The sequence below is a fragment of the Arvicola amphibius genome, chromosome 4 (genome assembly GCF_903992535.2).
Source record: "Arvicola amphibius chromosome 4, mArvAmp1.2, whole genome shotgun sequence".
In the NCBI taxonomy this organism is placed as follows: Eukaryota; Metazoa; Chordata; class Mammalia; order Rodentia; family Cricetidae; genus Arvicola; species Arvicola amphibius.
The window spans coordinates 86,568,733-86,586,639 of record NC_052050.1 but is presented as its reverse complement, the minus strand read 5'-3'; the positions used below and the strand labels follow the sequence as shown (position 1 = coordinate 86,586,639).

Below are 17,907 nucleotides of genomic sequence, written 5' to 3'. Positions count from 1 at the left end.
AGAGACTCTAGACCAGGGACCCTGCCGGACTTCTTCTCCCTTCTTCCATGGCTCAGGAGCAGATAAATGTTACTTTAACACTAGGCAAGTGCTCTACCACTGCCTTACATCTCCAGGCAGGCCTAAATCCATTCAAATTTTAGAGTCATTTACTGTTAATAACCAAGTTCTGAAAAACAGGTGGAAATGAACCTAAATATTATAAACATTTCCATTTACCACCAGGAGCAGCAAGGAGTTCTCTTGAGACAGATCCGAGTGGAAAATCTACCTACAGGAGTTGTAACCTATAAGCCACCTTTGGGCCTTACTTCCTAGTGTGCACAGTGGGAGGGGAGGCAGTGTGGGTAAGGAAGGCACTCTCTCCCAGGTGAGAGCTGGCTGTGTGGCAAAGGACAGCACAAGCATCCTTTTCTTGTGAACATTTTAAAGCAAACAATGTAGTGTTTCCGACCCTCAGCGTCTGTGAAGAAACAGCGCTCGGACAGGGGTAGCAGCGTCTTTGTGGAATGAGGTGCAGTTATAACCACCCAGCCCCAAACACCCCAAACCCAAGAAGCCAGGCATTGTGGTCCATACCAGTCAACCTCTACTGAAGAGGCTGTAGCAGGAGTATCACAGTGTGTTCCAGGCTAGCCTGGGCTACATAGCAAGGCTCTGTCTCAAAAAAACAAAACTAAACAAATTAAAAACCAAACAAAAACCAAAGAGAAATTCTTGTCAAGCTCCTTTGAAAGCTGATGTTCCAAAGTCTAGGACTTGTCTTCTCTAGGAAGTTCCATTCCTAATGGAGTGGGGTGGAGAAGGTTCAGGCTCTTTGCCATTAAAGACCACAAGCAGTCTCATCCAGACCATAATGTCCCCTGACTCCCTTCTGCACACAGAAGACAAACACTTTAAGATAAACTTAGGTGACTCAATTTTATATGACAAGCCTGTTGCAAACGCAACTATCAAGAAAGGTTTGAAGAAACACTGTCTGAGAAACAAGATTACAAGAAGAGCCTGTGGATCTCTTCCCTGCAACAGTGAGGCCAACCTTTCATGTCTTATCAGAAATAATGGGCACAGTGTTTATTGTGAGCCTGAACCACGAGGACAGAGCAGTAAGATAGGAAGCCTGCTTGACAGTGGCAATGTCAAATTAATAGCTTAGTTATGGCGGGTCACAGACGGAAAAGGCCTCCATTTCCTCTGTTTGGGTGAAGTCACAATCCAACAGTGGTTACGCGTGTGGAAGATGGAAAGCAGCTCCGTCCTCTGGGAACTGACAGCCAGCACCTGAACTGCAGCAGAGCTGCTTCAAACACCACATGCCACCTTCAGCTCCTCTTCAGAGCAAATGGGCCAAAAGGACCAGGCCCTGGAGCGCCCAGAACTTCTCACTGAGGCCTCCAGAGCCCTACAGACATCTTTCTGCAGGCAGCAAGCACACGGCTTAATTCTTCTAGACGGAGCCACTTCAGATTTATGCCAGTGGAAAGCAAACATTGTTTGTAAGTCATTTAATTGTGTTACTGTCTCTCAACTTTATCAGATGCTGCTGAGGCAGAGAGGCCGATGTGCAGTCCTGGGGGAGGCTTTATAGCAAACCCAGGCTCCCTCTAAATGCCCACAGCCCAGAGTCCTAATGTAGTGTTTTCCAGATGTAAAAACTATCAATTCAACAGGTTCAAATGGCAATTGTCTCAATCCAGGACCCACAATGAGGGCTGCATCTTCAAATCGAAACCTTGATCTCAGAGCCACGACTGGGTGCTAGACTTGTTTATTATATTCTTTGGTTAAATATAGATTCTAGACCTCTCAGCATTGTGGGAACGCAGGCAGACTAAAAACATGTTCTGCTCTGCATACTGAATTAACACTGTATGTGCACTATTATAAATTTCTATAATTAGGTCAGACTTATAAAAATGTAGGGCTTTGTTGCTTGTTCTGAGAACACATTCTCTGGGTGCCAGCATCACAGATGCGGACTCCAGAGTCTCTTGACAGAAGCTGCACAGCGCGTGCTCGGGAGCCGGGTCAGCTCATCATGTCCAGGCTGCACAGCTCAGCGTGGCCGTTGCTACGCAGCGCCTCTGCCACGTCTCTTCTGAAGATGGAGAGGTTCTGTGTGAACCTGTGGAAGGAGAAGAAGTGAGCTGCAGGGCAAATGAAAGCTGGAGGGAGGGCACTATGGAGCTCGGGCCCCAGGAGAGGATCCAGCAGGAAGGCTCCTTGGTGCTGGGTACTCATTTGGCCACCACGCTTCTGCTACCGGACCATCCGCCCCTGAAAAGAAGTCACTACCAAACCCACTCTGGACAGCTTAGGGATGGGGACATCTGAAGTTCTACATAGAAAACATTAAAAAACTTTTTACACTATGCCTCAAATACTGAATTGAGCTTACAGATGAATGCTTTCATCATTGCATGTCTTCCCAAAGGTAGGTATTATTAGTATTTCAACTAAAACAGAATTTAGTGATTGAAAAATGGGGAGCAGTGGGAAGTGGAAGCTCCTGTCTGTATGCCAGCAGTCAGACAGCAGAGGTAGAAGGATCATGAGTTTGAGTCTGAGGCTAGCTGGCATCTCTGTGGTGAAACTTCTTAGAAAACAGTACAAACGTGCCAAGGTGGGTGTGTGCTCAGTTTGGTAGAATACTTGTGTACTGTGCATGATCCCCAGCACTACATAAACCGGGCATGGTGGCCTGTGCCTGTGATCCCAGCACTTAGGAAGTGGATGATCAGAAATTTCAAGTTATCCTTGGAGGTCAGTGAGAAGGCTCAGCAGGTTAATGGAGGTGTTGCCAAGTCTGATGACCTGAGCTGGGTCTCTGAGAACCGACAGAGTGGAAGGGGAGAACTAATCCTGCCGAGCTGTTCTCTGACAGCTGCCCCCTGAATAAATGTAATAAAAAGTTAGGCTTGTCTACAAAGTGAGTTTGAGACCAGCCTAGGCTATATAACACTGTTTAAAAAAAACCCTAAAAAGGTGCACTGGGTAATACTGAATGAATGAACGAAATTAATGCCCTTACAATGCTGAAGCATGCATGGGCAGCCCGTATATGGCGGTTCTGTTGAACTTGTCCATATTGGGTTTCATGGTCTAAGTTGATGAGTACGACTGACCAGGTCTCTTCTTCAAGAGGCACAAGATCTCATTACAGATGGTTGTAAGCAACCATGTGGCTGCTGGGACTTGAACTCTGGACCTTTGGAAGAGCAGACAGTGTTCTTAACCACTGAGCCATCTCTCCAGCCCCCACTGGGTTATACTACCTGCGTCCAAAATTTGGTTTTACCACTACTGTCTAGGCAGCCTGAATGACTAACCACTTCGCCTAGTACCTAATATGAGTAACTAACTGTCTTAAGAGAATGCAGGAGTGAATTTTATCAAGTCAATGAGACAAGGCCTGAAAACATTCTCTCTACACAGTGGGCACAACGACAGCAGCCAGTCTTTGCTGCATTCTTTCATGAGACTAAGAGGACTGCCCGTACTATTTCTCAGAGGAGCTCAGAAATGCTACTTAAACATCCCGCCTCTCCTTCCCCAGCTTCTGAGTTGCTCCTTTCTGGATGTGAGAGCATTGCTTAAGAGTTTGATGAATGGCCAAGGGAAGGTGCCTGCACCCCAGCTGACCTCGCCTTATTAGCACAGCTCATACCTGCGATCCGCTGCCTCCTGGGCGACTGACAGCGTCTGCTATAAATGCTCGAGTGTCTGATGAAAGGTCAGGGAGGAAGTCTTCCCTGAGCACACTTTCTCTTCCTTATCGGTGACTACTGTCTATCTTACCATTAGGATGTGAGCTCCATGAGGCCAGGAGCTTGGAACAGTTTGTTTACCACGGGTTCCATATGCTTCTAGTTTTATGAACTGAATAATGAATTCATTCGTAGTGGCCAATGACATCAGGTACTCTTAAAGAACACGCAGAGGAAGAAACCAACACCAGTGGCTCACTGGCCTCAGAACCATTCTGCTGTCTAAACAGCATATCCAATGCCATCCCTGAGCCTTTACTGTAGAAGAGACTCAGCACAGAAGCTGCTGCTTTTCTGTCACACAGCTTACAGAAGCAGGGATAACATTAGCTGGGGTGTCCACCCCCGAGGCCTGCGCTTGTTCAAAGGCCAGGAGTCTTTCCGCATCTGCACGGACAATGTGAGTCCCCGTCACTGGCTCTTTCCAGTGGATTATTTTTCACTTCTTCCCTGTTGGATTATAACTGTTTAAGGGCAAAGGCTGTATTTTTTAAATCTTGGCATCTATGAGTAAATACCCAGTAAAATGTAGTGACTGGAACTGACCTGGGTCTAAGATCACAAGGTGTAATGGAAAAGCTGCACCAATCCCTAAGCTGTGCTAACTATAGTCCAGTTATTTTCAGCAAGCCTGGAATGCCTCTAGAGATCCCCCGTTGGGCAATGCTCACCTGTCTCTGTTCTTGACAGACAGGTTCTGTTCCACTCCTTCCATCAAGTTCCTGAAACACTGGACAAGGACTTCCTGCTTGGGGAGAGGCTGGCTGTTGATCAGGCTTGCTCTCAGTTCACTGAAATACTGTTGGAAGAGACAGTGTCAGCTGGGCTCCAACTCCAAACCTTGCAGGAAGCCAGGCCAGCTGGGGTCTACCTGTGCTCCCTGATACTCTAGGGGTTTGCATCCACACTGAACTTTCTATCCTTAGAGAAAACCTAAGCCGCATAAGCATCCTAGGTGCACCTAGTGTCATCCCTGCTCTTAAGAGTCTTTTGCTGTGACTGCTATATTGTGACTGCTTAGACTGACGGAGTCTTTGCCTTCTCTGTGGGAGACTGAACCTGGTCTTCTGGGGTCTCAACTCCACTTGTCACAGGAAGGCTGAAAGAAGAAGGGCCTCATGCTAAGGAGGACTTAACCTAATGTCCGGAAAGCACTTGGGTGACTAAAGGCAAGGCCAATGGTCTCTCCTTCAGCCTCAGCATCTTTCCTGGCTCCAGTGGATCACTTCTCAAACGGCTCTGGGCTGTGTCCCAACTTTGTCCTTCTGGGTTACATGGGTCTGCTCTGCTGAGGCAGGCACTAGAGGGACTCACTTAGTTCTGGGAGCACTTGCTGGCAGTCACATTTGGTCACAAATAAATGCTCAGCCCCCCTCCTTTTCTGCTGGGGTCTGTGGTCTTGTATACAAAAATAAGCTCTGATGTTGAGCAGAGCTCCTAATCACTAAAAACAGCCGAATTTCAGCAAAAGACAACATTTTGCCAGTCATATGTTTATCTCTTCAAGCCTAAGCTGTATGATATTTAATTTCCATCATACATTAAAACAGCTCACATCAAAAACACACATAATTAATATGTAGTCAGACTAATATTTAAATACTATATATCAGAGGCATTATACTTAAACCACAGTGTCTTCCTGAACAAGATTGGGAATGCACAGAACTACTTATTTTTCCCTTTATAATGATGCGGTGACTCACACCAAATAGAAAATTATTAGTTTTTCATCCTAAACCATGAAATATTGCCTCCATCAGTAAAGTATAATATTGTGATGTCATAAGCTTTTTCTAAACACCGAATTTACCCTTATTCCCTCTCAATCATTTTAAAAGAACTGCTCTCTTTTATAGAGCTTGGATTTAAATCACAATAACACCGAGGGAAGATGAATGGCAGCGCTATTGAATGTGGCTAAAATTGGATACTTCAGCACAGGTGAATGATGAGACAGCTCTTCTCTTTTTGATATATTTTCTTCTTCTATTAGTTTCCTTCCAAGGCTGGGATTTTAGTTTGAATTTTAATGTATGCGGCTGCCTCTAATCTCACTGTCTTTTCCCAGTACTATCTTATTGTATAGACAATTCATTCTCCCAAGCAGTAATGCACTGTTCCTACTGACTGTTGAGAGGCCAGAGTGCTGGGAGGCAGTCTGGTGGTCAGAGCACTGTGGAGGCACGGGTGCGTGCTTCCCAAATGAAGGGTACCGGCCCTAGGTACAATCCCTCAAGGCTGCTGCTGTCATCTCATGTGGCTGTGTCTGGGGTCCCCAGATATAAAGAGAGGCTGGAGGAAAAGGCAAAAGGGCTGTTGCTGCTCAGAATTCCCATGGAGTGGCAAGGCAAGTGAGAGTGATTTTGAAATACTGCTCAGCATTCCACACACAGTGCGGTGCGTGGGCCTCTGTGGCCTCTGCTAACTGAAGAAGACCTGAAGCCTTTGAGGAAAGGACTTCTGGGTTGTCAAGGCCCCAGCTCTCTATCCCATGGTCGTCAGTGTCTAATAGCCCCTCCCTCCTCCTGTGGCCCTTCCTGAAAGCACACTTACCTTCTCATTGAGCAAGATGAGACCTAGGAGAGGCCTAGATACTGACCACTGGTTCCGACAGTCTTCAAAGACAATGGTGTTCATAAGGACAGACATCATCTAGAAGACAGAGTCACATGAAAATTGGGACCCTTGGCTTAGAGCTTGCCTGAATCTCAGACTTTCTTACACTCTTCTACCTTTCTGATGACAGGAGTGCTTTTCCTAGATAGTTGGCTCTTACTCTGGAAGCCTAGGAGGTTACACAAACTCTGCGCAAACCCCGTTTCCCCAAGTAAGAATCTTTACTACCAAAAGCTTGGTGAGAACCTTCTTGGTGAGCAGAAGTCGGGGGTCAGAGCCAGAAGGGTCAGTCTCTGCTTTTCAAGCCTTAGCCTTATATGCTCTGCTCTGTGCCAGGCACCATGCACATGCCCAGCTCACCTTCCTGTCTTGCTCCTCACCTCATCGAACATTCCATGCTACGAAGGAACATCTCTCTGCAGCTCATCACTGAGTGGAATGGAACACTTTCCATGTGACCCTGGAATAGCACTCTTCCTGCTAGCTCAGACTTTTCTTCTTTTGAGACAGGGTTTCTCTGTGTAACAGTCCTGGCTGTCCTGGAACTCACTCTGTAGACCAGGCTGGCCTCAAACTCACTGAGATCCACCTGCCTCTGCCTCCCAAGTGCTGGGATTAAAGGCGTGCGCCACCACCACTCAGCTCAAACTGTTGCTTTTAAAACCATTCTTCATTACTAATTGCTCACTCAATGCTACATGTATATACTTATCCATGCTCTTAACTTTTGAGTTTGTAAGTCACATAGAAGAGATAATAGGATGGAAGCATCTACCAGTCTCTTACCTAGGGCCTCACAGTTTGCTAGGGAAGTCACCAAGAGAAATAGTGGAAAAAGGTCTAGGAAAAGAGCAACAGCCTGTGGAGGGGTGGGGAAAGAAAGACTAAATTCTTCAAGGACAGTCAGGGAGATGCCACAGGGCAGGTACCATCTAAGGAGTTCACCATAAACAGACAAAGAGGCAAAAAGAAGGTGGGACTGAGCAGGGTGGGCTCTGCAATATTAAGGAACCCCATGGCCAGAATGGAAGGCCATGCTGAGACATGTGGAGTGTGCCCTGGGCAAGATACACAGCAGGCAGGAGGGCAGGGGTAAGGCCGCTACAACAGTGCAGGCTGTGAAGCGGGTTCGGTTCTCCCACTGCCGCCTGTCTGCTCCCATAGCTCTAGCGCTCTTCTGCCCAAGGGAGGACAGATGAAAAGGCAATCACATGGCAAGACCCACAAGCACCCCTCCAACACTCTAAGACTTCGTTTGCTTTGGATGCATTTAGTGTTATCATTTGGCAACTTCTCTTTTTGCGTAACTATGCAAGTGTAGTGTGTGTGTGTGTGTTTACATGTGTAGTATCTAAGGGTGAAGTTGGGTGTCTTCTTCAAACACTTTCTGTATCACTTACTGAGTCAGTAAGCTAATTATTGCTGAACCCACAGCTTGAAGATACTGCCAATCAGTGTGCCTGCCTCCTGAGTACTGGGATTAGAGCTACGCCTCCACACTCACCCAGCACTTATGCATTTATGTAGTTATGGGATCTGAACTCTGGTCATCCTGATTGCACAAATGCTTACCTACTGAGCCATCTCCCTGCCCCTGGCAAAAGTTTGTGATCTAATTATTCTGTGATCTCTGGCAAGTAACTGAACTGTTCTTGCTGTGTCTGTTTTCATTATCTCTGAAGAGGGAAATAACTCAGCTCAAGGAAGCTGAGAATTAAATGAGATGGTGTCTGAAACCGTGGCAAAGCGTACATCCTACAGACACTGCAGGCGTGCATCATGACAGCGATGTACGTCTATAGCTCTCGACAACTGCCAATCTATATAAAAACACCAACACTGCATGTCCAGTCTCTCTGGAGAGGTTAGAACTCCATGCCAGGCATCCTTTGTAGATCACAAGTTTCCATGAACAATCTAGCAAGCCACCCAAAGTCATAGAGCACAAATTAAATTGACAAGCAAAACTAACAGATCCATGGAGACAGTCTAAAATATTATGGGCTTCACAATCTGAAGCAGAATGGATATTTTAATGGAGAAGATTAAAGTTAGAGGCACCAAGTTCTACCCGTAACTGACAAAGCACCCTGGAGTGATGTGCCAATTACTTTATACGGTTCTCTCGTGGATTCATTTGTCTGAATGCATGTATTTATGTCTGTAATAAGTAAGGGCATGTTTGAATAAAATACTTTTCTAAAAATAAAGTTGGCAAAAATGTGTACTTTTTTTCTTTTTTACTTTTCTGGAAATATGTAAAGTACCAAGTAATCTTCTTAAATGGCATTGATGTGACAGTCAATTTCCAGAATTATTTTTCTAATAATCTTAGAGCAGTGGGAAATAGTCCAGCCAATGGGGTCCGAGTTTTCCTCCCCACCTAGACGAAGACTGGGTGCTGTGCTGAAGAGCAGTCCCTTCCCCTTGCAGGTGGTGTGAGGTTTAGAAGGGTGTCTCCGAGGTCAAGGACACCATGAGACAACACTGCAAGGAGCAATCTTGACTGTACCCACCAGTCCTCGGTGCAATAACTGGGTATCTAGTTTTCCAATATCTACTCACTCCTGGTACTGCTGCAGGGAAGGGTGGAAGGCCACTTTAAATCCACTTTGGCTACCTTTGCCAGGGCCAATACCCAGATCATATACGTCACCCACTGATGTTATCCTAAGTAGCTGTTTTGCCAATGCAGGGATGGGATTATCTAGCAAGAGGTGCTACCTACTTAGGAAAATCATGCTCTACATTATTTCATTTGATTCCTCATTTAGTTCTTCCTTCTTACAGATTTTGACTGGAATTTTGTTCAGTGATGTGGTAGCCACAGGCATTAGACGCGGTACTCAGTCCAAGTCTGGTCCTGATTTTAACCCATGGTATTTTCCTTTATGTCCTCAGATATAAAGTAGGGGCCATAACAGCTGATGTGAAAGGGACACTGGGAGACATGATTTCCTATGTATAAATCAAATATCTGGAATGTGCTTGCCGCACAGTATGCCTTAGACATAATGTTTCTATACTGCAACTGTGGCTTCCCTCTGGCTAAAGACAATGGGATTGTATGGCTCAAGGAAGAATAGCAGCTCACGTCTTGCTTAGAGAGATGAAAGGGATCATTATGGTCTCCTCAAAGTTATCTAACTTCATGCAGGGTTGTAGTCTGAGCAGGAGGCAATCAGAAAGTACCCCATTTGCTTCTTTGGGATATTAGCATAGATTTGAATGAGCGCGCTCTGCTGCAATCATGTAAACACAGCTAAGGACACGATTACAAATGTATGACCCAGAGTGAGAAGTGATGATGTGTGGTCTCTGTTCACACCCCGACAAGGGCGTGAGATATAAGTACAGAGCAGAGCAGATCCTAACCTAACCCCCTGGGCCACGAAGGAGTCACCAAAGAGACCGCTCCGGCTCCTCTCATGCCACAGGTTTCTGCTGTTTTGTCTGCTGAAGTAGACAAGCCAAGGAAGCTGACCTTGGACACTGTCCTGCTAAGCCAGTGAGTGCACACTTGAACTGAGGAGCACCATACAGAAAGCTGAACTTGTGGCCTTAATTTATGGCTAACACATGGAATGGTTAAACATCTAAACTCTAACAGACAGTTCACTTTCAAGGATCTTGTTTTTGAAAGCAGACTGAGAACTCTAAGCCAGAGGATTCCAGTAAGGGCTGTGGCTGGGGTTTTCAGGCTACACAGGCCAAAGTCTGAGGCATGGCCATTTTTACCAGCTCTCACCCAACAGTAAGCAGGGCCTGATGAGTTGTCTCATTTGTGGGGTGTGCTGGGTGCTCAGCACACTGCCAGGCATTGCATAGCTTCCTATTCTCAACTAACCCTGGGAAGAGCATTAGCTGTCTCACATTTGTGAGATGCACAGCCGGCTTTGGTCAAGGTGCTGCTAAGGATGCAAATGCTAATCCAGGTCATCTGCAAAGCTCTGCCTGGACTCACTGTGCCAGCTGTGGCCGCCACCCCTCGGGCTGTTCTGAGGCTCAGAGCACCTGGCAGTGACTGACAGGAAAGACTCACTCTTCCACCCTGAGTGTCCTCCTGCACATGTCACCCTTGTCTGCTTTAGTGGCTTCTCGCTGCCGAGTCATGGAGACGTTGAAGTTCCGTGATTAGAATCCAGGGCATGGCTTCTGACAGGTTTTCAGCAAACCTTTCTGTTCCCCACACAAAAGGTTTACAGATTTAGTTAATGTTATTGACAGACTGTGAAAGTGAACAGCAAACTTAAGAATATCTCTGGAAATTGATACGCTGAACACTTTCATGGAAAATAATGACTTTTCTCTTACTGAGAGTAACAAAATTTATATTAACAGCATAGAAATCAGTAAATTAGGCTAATTTTCTCTAGGTTATAATACTTCCTATAAAGTAAATGTTTTCACTGGACAGTGGCGGTGCACACCTTTAATCCTAGCACTCAAAAGGCAGAGGCAAGCGGAGCTCTGTGAGTTCAAAGCCAGCCTGGTCTACAGAGTTTTAGGACAAGTTCCAAAGCTACAGAGAAATCCTGTCTTGAAACACACACACACACACACACACACACACACACACACGCACACACACACGCACACACAATGTCTCCACTGTCAACACTTGAGCATGCTGAGTACTGTAACACACACACACGCACGCACACACACACACAATGTCTCCACTGTCAACACTTGAGCATGCTGAGTACTGTAACACACACACACGCACACGCACACACACACTGTAACACACACAGTCTGTAGAGTTGTAATAAAAGAAACAAAAGTAAGATCTGCATCATTGTCGCCATTTGTGCCCCACAGAAAAACCAGGCCTGACAGGATGAGTGCTGGCTCTGCAGGGACCAGATTCTCAGTCTACTTAGAGGACTCCAGCTCTCTCCTACCTGTCCCAGCCTTGTCCCTCACTTGCTAGTGAGGCAGGTGGAAAAGAGGCCTTATCCTCTGATTAGCACAGAGGAGGGCTAGCAGAGCCAGGCTAAGGGGTTAGAGACCTGAAGAACAGCCCTGTGTCCTAGCCCTGGAGGGCTGAGGGAGACCAAAGAAGGACAAGCCAGGGTGCAGTGAGGGACAGGGCGCAGTGCGGGCCAGGGCAGAGCGAGGGGCAGGGTGCAGCGAGAGCCAGGGTGCAGTGAGGGCCAGGGTGTAGTGTGGGCTAAGGTACAGTGCGGGCCAGGGCGCAGCGTGGGCCAGGGAGCAGCGCGGGCCAGGGAGCAGCGAGGGGCAGGCCACTTTGTGTGTGAATCTACACCCAGCCGACTGCAGCAATCCACTGGTGATGCTCTAAGGAACAACTACTAATACACACGCAGCCAACTCTTAAGAGCTGCCCTGTGACTGGGGAATGGTCAATGGTCAGCCTTTCGGATGGCCAGTGAGAGAGGAGAGGAAGCTGACCTGACCATATCAAAAATAACAAAACAAAACAGGGAAGCACCCGGCCCTATCCAGCTGCTGGGATAAGGCACAGGGTCTGAGAAAGGAGAGAACTCTCCCACCCCACAGCAGTTTCTTCAGAGCACCTGCCCCAGTCAGAGGCTCAGGCTCAGGGAGACGAGCACAGCTGAAGGAGGAAATGTTTCCAGTTTTCAGTGTACGGAAGGAAGGGAATTTCTGTCATTACTGAGTGCTGTTCCCAAGGCCACATGCACAGCAGATATTGAAATGTGATCCTGCTCAAATTAGATCCTAGATGTCTTTAGGGAAGAAGAATCAATTGTTCCCTTCATCTACCATCTTCCTTTGTGATATTAGTGGATAAATAAGCACATATTTCGTTATATTTTTTCTGCCCCTCCAGAATAACTGAGGCCCACCATCTAAGTTACATTAAATTTAAAATACCTGTACGTATCAAGCAGTCTCTATATGTTGATACTGTTTTAGCAGCTTCATAATTGAAGTATTTAGCATTTAAAATGAAAAACAATTTAATGAAATGCAAGATGAGGTGAGCCTCCTCTTCTGAAGAACAAGCCTGCAATCAATTATGGGTGGCCTGTCTCCCTGGAGGCCATCTGGGAGTACTGTCTTCTTGGCCTTTATACAGCCTTAACCTTGATCTAAAGTTGGGGGAAAAGTGCTTTAAAGACACCTCAGGTGCAGGAAGTTCAGCCAGCTTTGGTCACATGAGTAAGGGACAGTTTTGCTGATGAATTGTTTAGAATATTTAAAAACTCTTGCATCGAATGTAAAATCTAAGGAAAAACACAACCTAGTTTTGCTGTTCTTTCAATTTTCTCTATTACCAACTTTACCCCTACTTCTCAAAACATTCATTTTAATCATGGCTTATTGGGGAAAGAATTACCTGCCAGTCTCCTAGCCTATGAGAAGGTCAAGTAAGAATGGAACTTCAGGATTAATTAATTGAGAGTACTGCAAGCAATGTGTCTATTCTGAAGTCTATAGCACACATCACAAGGAAAACAGTTTTATTTTCCAGGGTTGAAATAAATTATAATAAATTATTCATTTCAATGGCAGAGATGTACTGGAGAGCAACAGCAAGAAAATTGACTACACTACACTGTGCGTCTCAATCCTGAATCTTCATTATCATTTGAAACTTTTACATGTAGTAAATCATATTTCAAGTGGCTGCAGATCTCATAAAGCAGCTTGCTACATTAAACCAGAAAACCTGGGGTGGGTACTGGAGGCTGCAGGGCTTGCCACTCAGCACTATTTGGGTTGGTTCTCTCTCTCTCTCTCTCTCTCTCTCACACACACACACACACACACACACACACACACACACACACACACACTCACACATACACAGACACACACCTTGCTAACATCAAGTAAAATTGTTTCAATTTGATGTTAAAATTGAACATTACCTGTCAAAAACACACTCTAAACTTCCTGTGGGTAGGAATGCTGGGACGATCTATGTCATTCCCCTTAGTTTTTCTTCAAGTGACACTTATTTCTACTTCATAGTAGCACCTGGATGATTAACACAGAACCAGCTTTGAGAGGCTCTAATGGCCTACACCAGCTTCTCAACAGCAGCTTGAGAGGCCAGAAAAGGAACACATGCCATAACTGACCACAGAGCCCCGTCCATGTGCACAGCTGCATCCAGCCTCACCTAGAAACACAGACACATGAGGGAGAGGACATGAAATGAGAACACCTCCAGGACACAGCAAGTGCTTGGCATGTTTGAGGAATGAACAGCCCTTGTACAGAGTAGAGTTGAGGGTGAGGAGATCCTGGCCCAGGTCCAGGCGATTTAAGAGCTTGTGTGCCATGGGCAATACAGATATGAGTTTGGGCTAGTACAGAGAGCAGCTCTCAGCTAGGCCTTGCCATCAGAGCAGTAACGACAAGCTGTGGAGAAGCGACTAGGGCAGGGGGAGGCCAGGCAGCGAGCTTAGCTTCTGCGAGAACTCAGTGGAGAGGCAGTGAAGATGAACAAGACTGCAACAGAAACAGATGGCTAGGATCCTCAACTCATATTCTTCCTGGTCAAAGCATTCCTCCTAAGAAGAAAAGTGGAACCCAAACCACAGATGGATTCAGAACTCTAAGAACAGGCGCCCAGATTCAAGACTCTCAACAGAGAGAAGTGGTTCAACCTTACAGAGCACTGACTGGGAACCTGAGCCGAGGCAACGGGCACAAGCACACAGGGCCCTGATGACATCAGCACTGACGCAGGTCACTCTAAAGCCAAGGGCGTGAGAACATGCATGCGACTTTGCTGGTCAGTCACCACAGCATCGCCCAGTGAGCATCACGTTTCATAACAGAACAACACAAGCACGATGGCCGGGGGGGAGGGGCTCCCTTGTAGTTACCAAGGATCTGTCTTCCCCGAAGGAGGAGGCTCAGAATTCCACTGCATCCCATCTTACGGCACATTCTCCCCATTTCCTGAAGGGGCTGGGTGAGACTTTCAGTCACCAGAGAGGAATTATGTCACTTATTTTAAAAATGTTTCCATGTGGGGAATTTTTTTAAAGGCATTTTCCTACTAATAGTTTAGTATTTACATGGAAACCACAGTGGGGACATTCTGCTTTTTTGGACTTGAGGTCCCCCCAAATTATTTATATTTTGTAATTAAAATGCAATTATGTAATTTCTCCTTTTCCTTTCCTTCCTCCAACTTCTCCCATGTAGTCTCCCTGTTGCTCTATCTCAAACATATGGATGCCTTTTCTTTGTACACACACACACACACACACACACACACCCCACACCCCTACCTAAATACATAAATACAACTGGCTCAGTCCATATAATGTTATGTCAAGGAAGCTACATCCTCAAAGTTTCAACAACATGGCTTTCTAAACAAGGCATGAACAAGGAAGAGTTTTTTCTAGAAATTGTCTAATGACCCTGAATGTCAGAGACCCCTGAGAGACTACTCTAAGGTACTAAGAGCTGGAAGCTCTTTTCCCTCAATAAACGCATGAGAGAAACCAAGAGTGGGAACAGAACTTCCTTCCTTGATTTACTCCAGCATTTGCTGACACCATAGCATGACCAGGCTCTGAGACAGGTCTTGGGGATAGAGGTGAACAGGCCAGTGTCAGTTCAAAGACTTGCAGCCCAGTAGGGGAGGAGATTCACAGTATAGTACATTAAGTGTTGCAAACAATCCCACACAGGAGGCTTTGAGAGGTCAGAGGAGGATTCCCAACTCTGCTGGGGCAGGGGCGGGGGAGGTTTCAGAGAAGGGCTCATTTGATCTGCTGTCAACAGAGAAGGGAGAGTGAGAGCAAAGGTGAGCAGGAGGTGAGGCACTCCGGGGCTCTGCAGGGAGTCAGGATGCTGCTAACCCAGGCAGGGTGCATCTGGTAAAGGGCCTAGTGGATTTGCAAGAGAAAGTAGACTTCCATCCTGCAGGAAAGTGAGTGTCATTACAAGGGAACGATAATGATGTAGTATGACCCACTGGCACAGCCACTGCTGCCACTGCTGCCACTGCTGCTTCCTTCCTGAGACAGGGAGGCCACAGCTGGAGAAGGTCACTTGCTTGGCTTCTGTGCCCCAGTTAGGACACTGCCAGTGCTCTGAGAAAGGGCACTGACATTATTTCCCTTGGCCCACAGCGCATAACCTAATAGTGTCCCCTGTCAGGAATGGTTCTTCTTGTCAGGAAGCTTTTTATTGATGTTCAACCTTCATCTTCCCTTTCTTAATATTATCCCATTATGCCAATACTCCATTGTGCCATGCTAAGTAATTCCCTTTCCTCCTGGCATTTACATCTTCCAAGTATTTATAGACTTATCAAATGCCCCATTTAGTTGTCACTTAGGCAAGCTATACATATTTAGCTTCTTTAATCCGGCCCCATAAGCCAGCCCTTCCATTCTCCTAAATCACTTGAGTTACTTCCCTCCAGATTTCTGTCAATTTGTCTCCTGCCTCTCTCTAATGCAGTGGAGCCGAGGAAAGCAATGCAGGGTGGGGAGGGGAGGCTCTCTTCCTCTGTGGGGTAAGAGCACATTATGCACCTGGAATGGAACTTGTACAGTTTCCAAAACAGCCTGGGCCTCTGTAGGGATGATGGCTTCTTCATCGCTACAAGACTGCCACCAGCACACACATTATCACTATTTAATTTCTCTCTTTTTAATGCTTGATGAACATATGCAGCACACACTGTGTACCTGCTGTATACCAGGTACTGTTTACAGAGTTTTCCTTCGTTTTCCTTCCCTTTTACTTCCCACACGTAATCACTGCTCAGAGAACTACTGGCCTCACTTCTGGTCAGAGCTGAATCAAATGTGGTCTTCATTAGCGGCTTCCTATCCCAGTGACTAAACTGTCTGCACAAACAATTTGAAGGAGCAATGGTTTATTTTGGCCCATGGCTCCAGAGGGCTCAGGTGATGGTGTCATGGCATTAGGGCCTGAGCAGAACACCATGTGTTTCAGTAGGTTCCTATCTCACAGTGGTCAGGAAACAGATAGACAGGGCTGGGCTGGGCATAAGACACACCCAAGGAACAGCTGTTTGGGACCTATTTCCTGGAGTCAGGTCTTACCTGCAAGATTTCCAAGAACTCCTAAAATAGTGCCATCGTTTGGGAATAAGAAGTGAGCATATGGCCCTGTGGAGGCTATTTCATAGTCAACCATAACTGGCCTTGAGGAGCTCATGTATTTATTAATCTCTTACCATCCACCCATCAAGCTGTTCCTTCTAATCTTGGAGAAATCATCCTGAATGCACTTATCTCTAATTGCTGCTGAGTGGAACTGCTGTGTCCATCTGAACTGAGAGGCCACATTAAGTATGAGCATTAACAGAGCTCTTGCTTTGGGTGTTCCCTATGGTGATCTGCCTTGGGGCCCAAGCCACTTCTCTTTAAGCCTGGCACTTTCTATTGCTGTCTTTCATGGTGGTGTATTATTCCACAATCCTGATTCACAGGGCCATCAGGAAGTATATACTGAGGTGTTTTCTTGTCTTTGTACCCATGTTCAGGTGATGGAGGACACTGAGGGAATGATGGGATGGGAGAGACTCTAAGATTATGAGTCTTGGGAAACCTAGGCCATAAGTACCAACTGACCCTAGAAGCCAATTCAATTACCCTAGGAATTCTCCTCTGGAGGGTGATGTGACTCTCAAAGATGTAAATGATTACAAGGACACACTGTATACAAGTCCTCACTAAATAGAGCATTTTCAAAGAAAAGGCATTTAGTGAAGATGAAATTTCAGAAATCCAAGACCATTTAGTATATCCCCCAGGCATGACATGGCAAACAGAATTCATGCCAAGAGTTCTTAGGGGTTGCATGAGCACTTAGGGCAGGATTAATTTACGAAAGGTGGTCAGATGCAGATAAACAAGCCTTCCTTTTCAGACAATATGAAGCTGGTTCCATCAATGGCTGCTGCTGGTTGTACCGCCTCAGAGTTAACAGGCAAATGAATATAAAGGTTAACTTCACATTCTGCCACAGCAATATGCTTTGGGATTCACAGAAAAACCTGCAGGTGTCTGAAAATCAGTAATCATTGCAAAACAAGTATGTCACCACTGTCAACCCTCATATTCCCACAACTCTGCTAACCTTCAAGAAACTCCAAGGCTTCTCGTTCCTTTTCAAATTGTCACTCAGAAGTAAAGGCAAGAGAAATCTTGTCTGTCTCTCTTGGACAAGGGTGGATGGGTAAGAAAAAACTCTGGTAAGGAATGGTAGGTTAAGGCCCTGGGAAGCTTGTGTGGTCAAAACTGGGTGAAATCTAGGAACAAGCAATTCTACATATCATTTAGACCAGTGTCCTCAACTCTCCTAATGCTGCAACAGTTCCTCATGCTGTGGTGATCCCAACCATAAAACTACTTTCGTTGTTACTTTATAAATGTAATTTTCCCACTGTTAGGAATTGCAATGTAATATCTGTGTTTTCCAATGGTCTTATTTGACCCCTGAGAATGAGTCATTTGACCCTCCAGAGCGGTCGAGAGTCACAGGTTGAGAACCACTGATTTATATCTATTATTTTAATAAA

At 46.0% G+C, this 17,907-nt stretch overlaps 1 protein-coding gene across 1 annotated transcript in view; it reads right to left on the bottom strand.

Annotated features, from left to right (window-relative positions):
- Positions 1 to 1,035: 1,035 nt before the first annotated feature.
- Ranbp17 (RAN binding protein 17) overlaps positions 1,036 to 17,907 on the bottom strand; it is a 336,136-nt gene continuing 319,264 nt past the window's right edge. The window contains 3 exon segments of the mRNA XM_038328832.1: positions 1,036 to 2,125; positions 4,439 to 4,566; positions 6,324 to 6,422. Coding sequence (XP_038184760.1) covers positions 2,029 to 2,125; positions 4,439 to 4,566; positions 6,324 to 6,422 — 324 coding nt within the window. The 3' untranslated portion in view covers positions 1,036 to 2,028.